General features: G+C 38.7%; 1 protein-coding gene across 3 annotated transcripts in view; it reads left to right on the forward strand.

Moving 5' to 3' along the window:
* The window catches only part of LOC311090011 (transcription initiation factor TFIID subunit 4), a 101,310-nt gene that overhangs the window by 36,389 nt on the left and 51,677 nt on the right, over positions 1-13,244 (forward strand). For all 3 annotated transcript variants that reach the window (XM_084125110.1, XM_084125109.1, XM_084125111.1), the window contains 2 exons: positions 1,690-1,820; positions 5,218-5,343. In XM_084125110.1, coding sequence (XP_083981236.1) covers positions 1,690-1,820; positions 5,218-5,343 — 257 coding nt within the window. The remainder of the gene's footprint in view (positions 1-1,689; positions 1,821-5,217; positions 5,344-13,244) is intronic.

A 13,244-nucleotide genomic window follows, 5' to 3' on the forward strand; every position in this document is an offset into this window, starting at 1 on the left:
AAGCGCCCCCTGCTGGGCCGGGCCGGTGTGGTGTGGTGTCGATGATGGGCTGCTGGAGAACTCTTAGGTGACAGCAAACCAAGGGAGGCACAAATCCTGCCAGCTCGGCTCAATCTGAGAGAAATGCACACACACAACCCAACAAAACTCAATGCACACAAACACCCAATGCCGTGATTCACCCTCGTACACAAAGATCTTTCCTAAACAGTTATCATGTCTTTTACCTTTACTTAACATGAAATGCATGCTTTGTGTGTGCATTCCTGCTCAATCAGTAGAGCATGATGCTTTCAACACCAAGGTCATCATGGGTGAGATTGCCAGGGAATGCATGAACTAATCAAATTCATACCTTGAATGCAATGCAAGTCGCTTTGAATAAAATAAAAGCATCTGCCAAATGCATCAATGTAGTTCATGCATATCACCTTGAGAGGACCAAATGAAGACCGCAGCTCTGTCTGTGCAGATTTCTGGTTCCAGGTGTCTCATGTAACCCGCATCAGATCAGAGTAATTGCACTGACTGAAGCTTGTCTCTTCTGATAGATTGTTGATAGGTGACGAGGAGGAAAAGTTGACGCTTCCAAGTCTAATTTTAAAACACAGGTAAACCTGCATTAAGAGATTTGCCAAAGATTTTATCCTCTGCAAAACCAGCTTGTTATTGTTCCCCCCCGGACTAAAAAGAAATTCCTCAGTTCATCTAAATCTTTCTTGTGTTTTCTTTAAAGAGCCGTAGCCTTAAGAAACTCCTCATGTTTTGACATTCCTAAGATTTCTTTTTTACTTGTTCCCTTGTAAGATCTCGTTCGGAGTCATTAAGGACACTCTCGGCACGTTTAGCGGCCGATTTAAATAATTGGTGTGATTTTCTTAAAATAATAGTGGAAGGAGAACTTATGTTAATAGCAAATTAAAGACGGGGATGGTGTAGATAGAAGCGCTGTGAAGCGTTCTTTTAAAACTCCAGCGCTAATTATCCTTTAAAGTAAAAGTTGTCAACTCGCGTGAAAGAGCTGTTTTTCTTTTCCCATTATCTCTTTTTCATAGGAAAGAAAAACCACAAATTGAAAAGTCGATCTCAAATGTTTCTCCTCAGTAGCAGTCAGATGAAATAGAGACATTTGCTCTTGTTTCTCAGATGCTTCTCATGATAAAACGACACTCGTAATCTCTTATTTTTCTCAGACTGTGCTCAGATTTGCCAAGATCCCAATAAGATCTCAATAAATTCCTCCAATATCAAATGATCTGTGCTGCTATTTTACAGCTCTATATATTTAGTGTATGACAATTATTGACTTTGTGTCTGTATAAGAAATCTTAGGAGAAACAACGGAGGCAAAGTTCCTTGTTTAAGTCTTCTGGGTGGTTGGATCAGGTTTGCCGACCTTCCAAACCACAAAGTCTCATCCAAACTCATTTTTCTGAAATTTCAGGAAATCAGGTTTGAAAATGAGCCACAGAAGCTGCAAAACTACCTCAGCATATTTGTGTTTTAAACGCAGGTCGTGTCAGTTCACCACAACAAACCTTGATTTTCGCAACACACATTGGACCTTTTTTGTGGAGGATTTATAAGATAGGACAGATGTAATTTTCTCTCGTTGGACTTCCTTCCAAACATCTGTGCGGTGATGTATTTTGTTTGATTATTGATATGTTCTGCATTTCCTTGTTTCAGCTAAGAAGTTTGGAGTGACGGACGTACCGCTGGAGGCTGTGAGCTTCATTTCTCACGCCACCCAGTCCAGATTACGAACGGTGCTGGAGAAAGTTTCCTTCATCGCCCAGAACAGAATGGACTCTTGTAAGGTACGAGACGGGATCAGTGTGCAAGAGAGGCTTTTATTTATATGTGTATTCTGTTGCTGTAAATAGTTTTCCTACAAATGACACAAACATTATTTTAGTATTACAAACACACATTGTTTCATTCATCTGCTCACAGCAAATACTAATTCAAACATTAACATGAAAATAATTTGCTGTTCAACACTTAAAATATCTGGAGAGAAACAAGGATCTCTTTAAATCACTAACATTAGTCATGCATTGGGTATTTATTCGTCTGTTTGCTTGTGAATGCAATGCCTTAACAACCTCTGGAACACACTATCAGCTCCCTAGTGATGCCTTAGCAACGCCCTAGCAACCACCTTGAATACACTAGTGACCACATGGTAACACCTACGCAACAACACAGAATGCCATATAAACCATCTTGAACCCTCTAGAAACCACATAGCAATGCCCTAACAACCACTGGAACACTCCAGCAGCTCCCTAGTGATGCCCTAGCAACACCCTATCAACCACCTTGAATACACTAGCAACCACATAGCAACACCTAAGCAACCACACAGAATGCCCTATAAACCATCTTGAACACTCTAGAACTAGAAACCACCCAGCAATTCCCTGACAACCACTGAAAGACTCTAGCAGCTGCCTAGTGATGCCCTAGCAACGCCTTAGTAACCACCTTGAATACACAAGCAACCACATAGCAACACCTAAGCAACCGCACAGAATGCCCTATAAACCATCTTGAACACTCTAGAAACCACCCAACAATGCCCTGACAACCACTGGAACACTCCAGCAGCTCCCTAAAGATGCCCTAGCAACACCCTATCAACCACCTTGAATACACAAGCAACCACATAGCAACACCTAAGCAACCCACCAGAATGCCATATAAACCATCTTGAACACTCTAGAAACCACATAGCAATGCCCTAGCAACCACTGAAACACTCTAGCAGCTCCCTAGTGATGCCCTAGCAACACCCTATCAACCACCTTGAATACACTAGCAACCACATAGCAACACCTAAGCTACCACCCAGAATGCCCTATAAACCATCTTGAACACTCTAGAAACCACCCAGCAATGCCCTGACAACCACTGAAACACTCTAGCAGCTGCCTAGTGATGCCCTAGCAACGCCTTAGTAACCACCTTGAATACACAAGCAACCACATAGCAACACCTAAGCAACCGCACAGAATGCCCTATAAACCATCTTGAACACTCTAGAAACCACCCAACAATGCCCTGACAACCACTGGAACACTCCAGCAGCTCCCTAAAGATGCCCTAGCAACACCCTATCAACCACCTTGAATACACAAGCAACCACATAGCAACACCTAAGCAACCCACCAGAATGCCATATAAATCATCTTGAACACTCTAGAAACCACCTAGCAATGCCCTAACAACCACTGGAACACTCTAGCAGCTCCCTAGTGATGCCCTAGCAACACCCTATCAACCACCTTGAATACACAAGCAACCACATAGCAACACCTAAGCAACCACCCAGAATGCCCTATAAACCATCTTGAACACTCTAGAAACCACCCAGCAATGCCCTGACAACCACTGGAACACTCTAACAGCTCCCTAGTGATGCCCTAGCAACGCCTTAGTAACCACCTTGAATACACAAGCAACCACATAGCAACACCTAAGCAACCACCCACAAAATGCCCTATAAACCATCTTGAACACTATGGAAACCACCCAGCAATGCCCTGACAACCACTGAAACACACTCTAGCAGCTGCCTAGTGATGCCCTAGCAACGCCTTAGTAACCACCTTGAATACACAAGCAACCACTTAGCAACACCTAAGCAACTACCCAGAATGCCCTATAAATCATCTTGAACACTCTAGAAACCACATAGCAATGCCCTGACAACCACTGAAACACTCTAACAGCTCCCTAGTGATGCCCTAGCAACGCCTTAGTAACCACCTTGAATACACAAGCAACCACATAGCAACACCTTAGCAACCACCCTCAAAATGCCCTATAAACCGTCTTGAACACTCTAGAAACCACCCAGCAATGCCCTGACAACCACTGAAACACTCTAGCAGCTGCCTAGTGATGCCCTAGCAACGCCTTAGTAACCACCTTGAATACACAAGCAACCACATAGCAACACCTAAGCAACCACCCACAAAATGCCCTATAAACCATCTTGAACACTCTAGAAACCACCCAGCAATGCCCTGACAACCACTGGAACACTCTAGCAGCTGCCTAGTGATGCCCTAGCAACACCCTACCAACCACCTTGAATACACTAGCAATGCCCTATCAACCATACAGAGCTCTTTGCCAGTCCTAGGGATGTGACGGTGAGGAAATATACATATGTGAATAAAAGCCTAAATTCAATCAGTTCATCACATAAAGCAATCGAGTCTCTTCAGAAAATTTTGACTAAACCGTTTAATTCATATTGATTAGTTTTACGATCTCTTTATAAACTTTATGAAGCGTCAAAGTGGTAGTTGCGTAGCTGTCAATGGAGGGACAGAAAGCTCTCCATTTTAAATAAAAAGATCTTCATTTGTGTTCCGAAGATGAACGAAAGTCTCACGGGTTTGTAACGACATGAGGGAGAGTAATTAATGACAGAATTTTCATTTTTAGGTCATTTTTAGGTTTTAACACACACAATCGTTTTTGTAAAGTGTTGCTGAAAAACTGCTGTTAAAGTGGAAACTTTTGGGCACATAAATGACAAAGAGACAGAAGCATCCAGGTAAACAATTCAATATTCAAACCCACAGCCAGAGAGTCCAACTCATGCTTTAACCGCACAGTCGAGAGCGTCGCAAGACGAACAAAGCAAACCCACAAAGGAGGAAAGGCAGGTGGAGCGCTTTAAAAGCTGTTTATTTGTGTACATGGCGAGCAGTTCAGCGGAGAGGAGCGCTGTCACGGACGCGCGTTTTGTTTTTTTGTTTTTCTGTTTGGTGTGTGTTGTGGCTTTTTGTTTTGTTGGTTTGCGTCTGCCGCTGGTTTATAAATGAGCCGTGTGCGCCCGTGTGAAGACACTCTGTTGACATCAGCAAAAAAACAAGATCGTCCTGACTTCATAGCCAACAAAGGACAGGAGAGATGGAGCCAGGGATGAGAGGAGAGATGGAGCCAGGGATGAGAGGAGAGACGAGCGCGTCAGAAAATGAAAAGAAGCAGGAAGTGCACAAAACAATCGAGGTCGCATTCTGAAGTAAACATGTTTTTTGCGTTAGTCCCATAAACTTCCGTCTCACCTGCCTAAGAAGAAGGTTTTCATCACCATTGAGTCATAATAAACACTCATTAATAAGTTAAAATGTGTTTACTGGTATCAGAAGTTTTGGTTAAACGTCTCCTGAGCTCTTTCTCTGTGTGTGTCTTCAGGAAGACGAGGGGTACGAGCAGTCGTCTGATGTGCGCTCGCAGCTCAAGTTTTTTGAGCAGCTGGAACGGATGGAGAAGCAGAGGAAAGACGAGCGAGAGCGAGAGATTCTCCTCCGAGCAGCGAAGGTAATCTCTCAGATCCTCACGTGGTGAGCGGTAATGACGGGATCTCGGCTGGAGAAGCGCAGGAATCATTCACTTCGCTGCACACTGGACTAATAAACCAGTTAGATCACACATGCTTATTAGTTTTAAAATGATCACATCGTAAGAAAAACATATTTGCTTGTGTCAGTTCTATATAAAACACCAACCAATACGTTTTTGAGTATCATTCCAGATATTTAGCATTAAATCTGTAAACACCTAAAAAGTAAATTTGTCATTATCAGATGCTTGAATTTTGCAGTAAATGATCTGCAGGAAAGCAGTGGGATTCACTTTCGTTTATGGGTTATAAGTAAAAGTTAAAAATTAATCTGGGATTTTCATTGATTTGTCACTCTTGATGTAAATAGACCATAAAATAAAACCATAAAAACATTTCCATTACTTGAAATAAAAAATAAATAAACGTAAATGACGGGATCTCGGCTGGAGAAGCGCGGGAATCATTCACTTCGCTGCACACTGGACTAATAAACCTGTTAGATCGCACACGCTTATTAGTTTTTAAAATGATTACATAGTAAGAAAAACATGTTCGTCTGTGTCATTCCTTCAATCAATTTCTGCCTAGTGAAGTTGCCAAAATATTATGTAAAATTAGTGGCATCATTAAATTGTATTTATGTTTATTTATTTGTCATTTTGTCAGCCATTAGTTACTCTGATCTCTAGATAGATTATAGTCAATGAACTTCAAAAATGCAGTGATTTTTCTCTCATCTTAAACATCAGGGTTTCCCAAACTGGGGTGAAAAGTTAGTAATTAATGAAATCATAAACATGTAAAATTAAAACAAGGAATTCATTTTAAAATAAAACACTTACCTGCTTTTTTGTGTTTTACCTGCATGTCATGTGGCCGTTAACTGACATGAACATGCAAATGTGTTGATAAATTATTGAAATATTAATGTAAAGTAAATATGTTAGGTCATATTTAGGGTTTGGCTGTAAACAAAGTTTTGGAATTAGATATTAGGTTTTTATAAAACATCAACCAACAAGATTTTTGAGTATCATTCCAGATATTTTGCATTAAATCAAGTTAATTTGTCATTATCAGATGCTTGAATTTTGCAATAAATGATCTGCAGGAAAGCAGTGGGATTCACTTTCGTTCCAGCATGAGAACATTTCTTCTGTTTTGGGTCATAAAGAAAGCAATTTTCATTGCTTGAAAATCTTGATGTAAATAGACCTTTATAAAATTAAAACCATAAAAAACATTTCCATTACTTGAAATAAAAAAAATAAGTGTTAACTGAAATAAAATAAAATATGAAAAAACATAAACTTATTTTATTTCATCTAGTTTCCAAAGCAACATTTCTCATTTTCATTTAGTTTAACTTGATGTTCTAAAATAACTCAGAAATAAAAATGACAAAAAACACACAAAAATTACTACAAATCTAATCACAGAACTGTAATATCTGTGTAAATCGTTCATAAAAACGTTTTTGCATTGTTGCATTCATTTTTGCCAGTTTGCAGATATCAAGTTACAATAATGAAATTAGACAATTTACACAAGAATGCTTTTATTCACACAGAAACGCTTTTATGAACGAGGCTCGGTATATGAGGTCCGCATGCACTGAACGAGCTCATGCTGTGACTGATCAGACATCATCCCACACCTCGATCTGAGGATGTTTGAAGAAACTTTATATGTGAGAGTGTGTGTCTGATCCTGGAAGCCCCTGATAACCCCAGACGACGGAGTTTCCAATTAAAGATGCGATTGCGTTCCCTTTTCCCGTCGCCCGTCGCCCGCAGCACGGCAGAGAAATAGTTCGGCTCGTTTCCATCATTAATTCATTGAGCTCAGAGACGATGACCTGCCGTAAAGACCCCTCGCCTCCCTCCGGCCTAATGCCGTTATAAGAGCTAGATTATATTTCCGCTGGCCGGCCAAAACGACTCAGTTTAGCTCAGATGTGAGTGTGAATGGCCACGCCGACCTCTGTGACTTTGTTCCGGGACGGGACGTTATGCAAGCTGAAGTCTCACGGTTTTAAGGGGTTTGAACTCCGCTGAAGCTTAAAATGCGATCAGGGAAACATGGTGTGTGTGTTTTCAGCTTAAATGCATCGTAAACGTGTCGTCTGCAGCAAATCATTCCCACTGTAGTCCAGAAACAGTGAATGAATCAGTAAAGTCCCATTCGTTAACATTAGTTAATTACATTATTTACACTTTTAGAAGAAAAGGTTCCATTTAGAACCTTAAAGGGTTCCGCCAGGAATGTATATAAAGAACCTTTTACCGGTTCCATTAGTTCCATTCCATTTAGTGTTAATACATATTTAAATTGGATTAAACAGTTTATAAACACTTCATCACTAGAAAAATTGAAATAACCCATAAACATGAGAGTATTATGCAATTATTTAAGACATTTCTCCTTATATAGAACCTTTTTGGTATAAAGCGTTCTTTAAAGTTGAGTCATGAACTCTAGGGTTCTATATAGAATCTAAATAGAGTGTAACATGAACTAACAACAAACAATTAGTTAGTAATCTTTACCGTAATTTAAAATCAAAAGTTGTATCTGAACTGTTTTTCTATTAAATAACAGTAATAAAGATTATTAAATGTTATAAAAATATATTGCTCATTTCTAGTTCATGCATTAACTAATACATAGACTTTAGTGTAAAGTTTTGGCAGTGATTGAATATTGACTAATCTTGTGGGTTTAGATCAGTCCGTGGGAACAGAAAGCGCTAATCGGCTCTGATTCGTTTGTGTCCTTGTGTTCTCGCTGTGCGTCTTTAAGCTCAGCGTGATTTGACCCCTTAAACATGAACCTACTAAAATAAATCTCATCGTCCATTTCAAATATGACTGGAGTCTTCAGGGACGAGCGCGAGGGCCAGGGGCCAAACGCATTACTCTCAGCCGAGATAGCGACCAGTACGTGAACCGCCTGATATATTTAAAACCAATTAGCAGCGAGGAAGGGCAGAGTGTGTGCCGCCCCTCTCCTGCAGAGAGAGAGAGAGAGAGAGTTAGGAGACATCCTCATGGGGCAATTAAAAAAAGACTGGAGACCTAAACACAAAGCCCTCAGGATCACACACACACACACCTCACACGCCCCTCTCTCTCTCTCTCTTTAAGAGACAAAATGAGAGTAAAATCACACAAGGCCACGATTAAATGCTTCAGCTGAGAGATTTACCCTCTCTGACCACACACACACTCACTCACATGCTCGCACACACACTCACACACACACACTCTCAAACTCACACTCTTAGGCACATACACACACATGCACTCACACTCTTACACACACACACTCACATGCTCGCACACACACACACACACTCTCTCAAACTCACACTCTTAGGCACATACACACACATGCACTCACACTCTTACACACACACTCACATGCTCGCACACACACTCACACACACACACTCTCAAACTCACACTCTTAGGCACATACACACACATGCACTCACACTCTTACACACACACACACTCACATGCTCGCACACACACACACACACTCTCTCTCAAACTCACACTCTTAGACACATACACACACATGCACTCACACTCTTACACACACACGCGCGCTAACAAACACACACGCACACACACACATATTTTACGTGTTTTTAAAAGTTTGCATCACTCTGGTTCTCTCATAGGATTTTTCCATTGTTTTTGGATTATTTTGGAGCATTTTGCTAACATTCCCATTAAGCTGAAAACGTTATTTCTGAATGTTCTCTGAACGTTTAAAACGTAACTAATTTAAATGTGTTTTTCTGATAAAAATGTATTAAAATGATTGATAAAATGCAATAAAACAAATCCAGGTTTGCTGTGCTTGTTTGTGGGACTGCACAATTTGGCCAAAATTTTGTGATTATATTATTATTATTTCTAAATAAAAATATAAAAATGACTAAATTAAAACAAATAAAATTGTATTACTTCTATAGTATTTCACTATAAAATATTAAAATTGTATTTAAGAAAAATAATGTTAATAATAATTGTATTGGTTTGCTTAATTTCTTAATTTTCAGACATTAAACCATCAAACTTTTATTTTGACTGAAAAACACAAAGATTCCTTAAAGCTCGTTAAGAAACGCTTCTCATTACAAGTTTGTGAAGATGATTGGCTCATGTTGCGTTTCCAAATGCATGTTAAAGCGACACAAACTCCGAGTTCATGTGGAGCAGCATTTACTGTGAGTCTATGGCGTTCCGATCGGCTCTTTAATATGACTTTGCAACATGCACTCGTCTCAATGAACGTGACGTCTGCGTCTGCCGAACGTGACGTCTGCGTCTGCCGAACGTCTCGTCTGCGTCTGCCACATCACTCGTTCGTGTGCCGAACGTGACGTCTGCGTTTGCCGAACGTCTCGTCTGCGTCTGCCACATCACTCGTTCGTGTGCCGAACGTCTCGTCTGCGTCTGCCATAGTCTGCTGCAAGGGCGGTTTCCAGCACATTCCACACACTCATTCTTTATTATTTTTTCCCACTGATCTTCAGTTGTATTTTATTAGCAATTAAGTGATTTTACCTTGCCTATGTATAGGCTAGCTTTTATTCCAAATAGTAAATATGAATTTACACAAATGTTCATGTTAAAATATTTGTTTACCATTGTTTCTTGTCAACATATCCACAGATAGCCTACTTATCAAGAAATCATAAAAAGCATGTATGTAGCCTACTATTCACCACTAGGAGTCTCTTGACCAACACAAAATAACGTAGTTGTAAACATTTGGGCTGATTTAACTCATTTATAGTTAGGTAATAATAATAATAATAATTATCATTAATATCAGGCTAGTCTAGGCTACATATTTAGAAGACGCTTTTATCCTAAAAGGGAACAAAGCAATTCGTCAAATGTCAGTCATAATATAAGATTATCACATATAAACACAAGATTTTGACGCATTTCCAAGTGTTTGTGCGAAGTGTGGAGCGCGCTTGCTGCATGCCACGGAGGCGCGGGCGCGAACACTTTCCTATCAACAGTGGAAACAACTTAAAATAGCCTGTAATAGCTGTAAACTCACAATAACAAGAAAACATTGTGCTTTTGTAAAATAAAAGAAAACAATCAGCCGCATGATCTCCGTGAACTGGAGCGCGTCTCAAAAATAAACTGAAACAGTGTAGGCCCTACTGTCTCACAGTCAGACTTGAGGAATATACATAGCTTGAAATGGCTACTTTTAAATGAACAAGTTCAAATCGAAAGTGTCTGATTATGTAATCCGTAAAGGTAAATTTCTCTCTAAGGCGCATCCGCAGCGGAGATGAGATATATTTGCAGACACGGATTTAAAAAAAACACTTTAAACAATTAAAACGCCTCTTTATTTTTTCAGACACATTTATTATAATTAGCCTACTTTTGCTGGTGCTTTGCAGCAAGATTTATGCGTGCGCTTGAGCTATAGCCTACCATGCATGCACCCAGTATTTAATTAATATAAACGTGCGATTAGTCGACTAATTGCTTAAATAAATTACTACTAGTTGACTACAAAAATCTTTACTCTATGGCAACTCTAATCAATACATTTATTTTTACTTATTATTTATTGGATAGTAATTATCCAGTTATTTACATTACATTAGTTGAGTTAACATATATAGCCTAATTAGTAAATGAACGAAAAAAAAAAGATTAAATTAATATGCTAACCATGTATTTCTGCATTGCTTGTTCCTACACGAAAAGGACTGTTTTAAAGGTGACAATCCTTTATACGTGAAGATTATACTGTATCTTGAAGATTGTTGTATTGTATCTTCTGTTATAAAGATGAAGATTGACATTTCGTTAATTAAAAATAATAAGCATATAATATTGTTTAAAAAAACAAACAAAAAACAAACAAAAAAGTTATGTTCTGTTATGCGTTTTGACTACTTTTTGTATTTTGTATACCCTAATTTTATCTCTAGGTAATGAAGATATATATATATAACTTTTTTAAAGGGCCTCATTTTTCCTGGACCCGCTACAATTGAGAATCACTTTAAGCATGCACGCTAAGACAATTTGAAGTAGGCTATTCCACTTAATACACAATATACAATAATTAACAACGTACCGCTTGCTGTTCTAGTGAGGACGGGCCGAAAAAAAATATTCCTCCAATTTATACCCACCCCACCACATACACCACAATTCTCTCTCTACACAACTTTAATAGTTGGGAATGCATTGCTGTACTATTTACTACATCTCACAATCCATAGTATATTGTTTATACAATTGTTATTTCCCTGTCGACTGGTGATATAACGGATTGCACTTTATGGACTTTTTATTGCACTTATATTGTAAGATTCTCTGATGTTATTTCGTTGTTATTTATAACAATGACAAAAAATAAAGAAAAAATAAAGAACAAACAATATTTAGAAGATGCTTTCATCGAAAAAAGGAACAAAGCAATTCGTCATATGTCAGTCATAATACAGGTTAGACAATAATAATACAGGGTTTTATTTGATTATCACAAATAAACACAAGATTTTGACGCATATCCAATGGTTTGTGCGGAGTGGAGCGCGCACTGCGTGGCACGGAGGCGCGGGCGCGAACACTTGTATTTTCCTATCAGCACTGGAAACAACTTAAAATGCTCATAATTTATGGTCATATAGAAAATAATAATACATAATTCGCAACTACTTTTATTTGAGTAAACTCACAATAACAAGAAAACGTTTTGATTTCGTAAAATAAAAGAAAACAATCAGGCGCGCTTTCATGATCTCCGTGAACTGGAGCGCGTCTCAAAAATGAACTGAAACAAAATAAAGCTTGAAATGTCCAATTTTAAACGAACAAATTCGAATCGATCCAAATTCGAACTGATAATCCGCATGAACGGTGCATTTCTATCTAAAGGCGCATCAGCTTTACAGCGGAGATGGAGATGTTTGCAGCCGACACTGATTTAGAAAATACTAGTTTATTAATAAAAACAATTAAAATGCTTCGTTATTTTTTCAGACACATTTAGGCTATTATCATTAGCCTATAAACCACCTATAAATCAGCTCTCTGTATGGTTCCAGAGATGGCTCTTCTCATTCAGCACTGCGGGAAAATAATTTGGCCTTAGAAAACCAGTAAAATCTTTTAAAAAATCCATATTAATTTGTGAATATTTTAAATGTTTAATAAAGGGGCAAAACGTCATAAACAAAAAGTCAAATAATAGTTTACAAACTATTTTAAAAAAAAAGTTTACAGTCGTTTTTTTTTTTACCACAGGTGACTTAAAAAATAGTAGCCTATTTTTCAATTCTATTCTTCTATTTAAAGGATCTACAGAAACAGTGGTTGCGCGATCGAGTTGTCTGTTTTCTAGTTTACCAAAGTGCTGTAGCCTAGGCCTTTTAAAACTATAAAAAATTTAAAACACAATAACAACCCCAACAATAAGCTATAAAAATGCAATAGCCTATATACATTTTGTTTCTTCATATGTCTATCTTTGTGGGGGCATTTGGCCCTTAAAATGTGGGTTAAACAACACACACACACACACACACACACACACACACACATACACACACACACACATAATATCCTATATATAAATCACAGACGCAGACGTCACGTTATAAGACAGACGCAAGTGTCACGTTCATTGAGACGAGTGCATGTTGCACAGTCATATTAAAGAACCGATCGCAACCGCTGGCACACTGCACTGAGCCGTGTTGAGTAGAGTGTTAAATACGTGTTAAATACGTGTTAGAGAAAAAAATAATTAATAACTTCACTGCCACACGTGAATGACGCGTGACGTCTGACTCCACACTTCACTGCCACGC

Source organism: Abramis brama, assembly GCF_963993115.1.
Source record: "Abramis brama genome assembly, chromosome: 9".
Lineage (NCBI taxonomy): Eukaryota > Metazoa > Chordata > Actinopteri > Cypriniformes > Leuciscidae > Abramis > Abramis brama.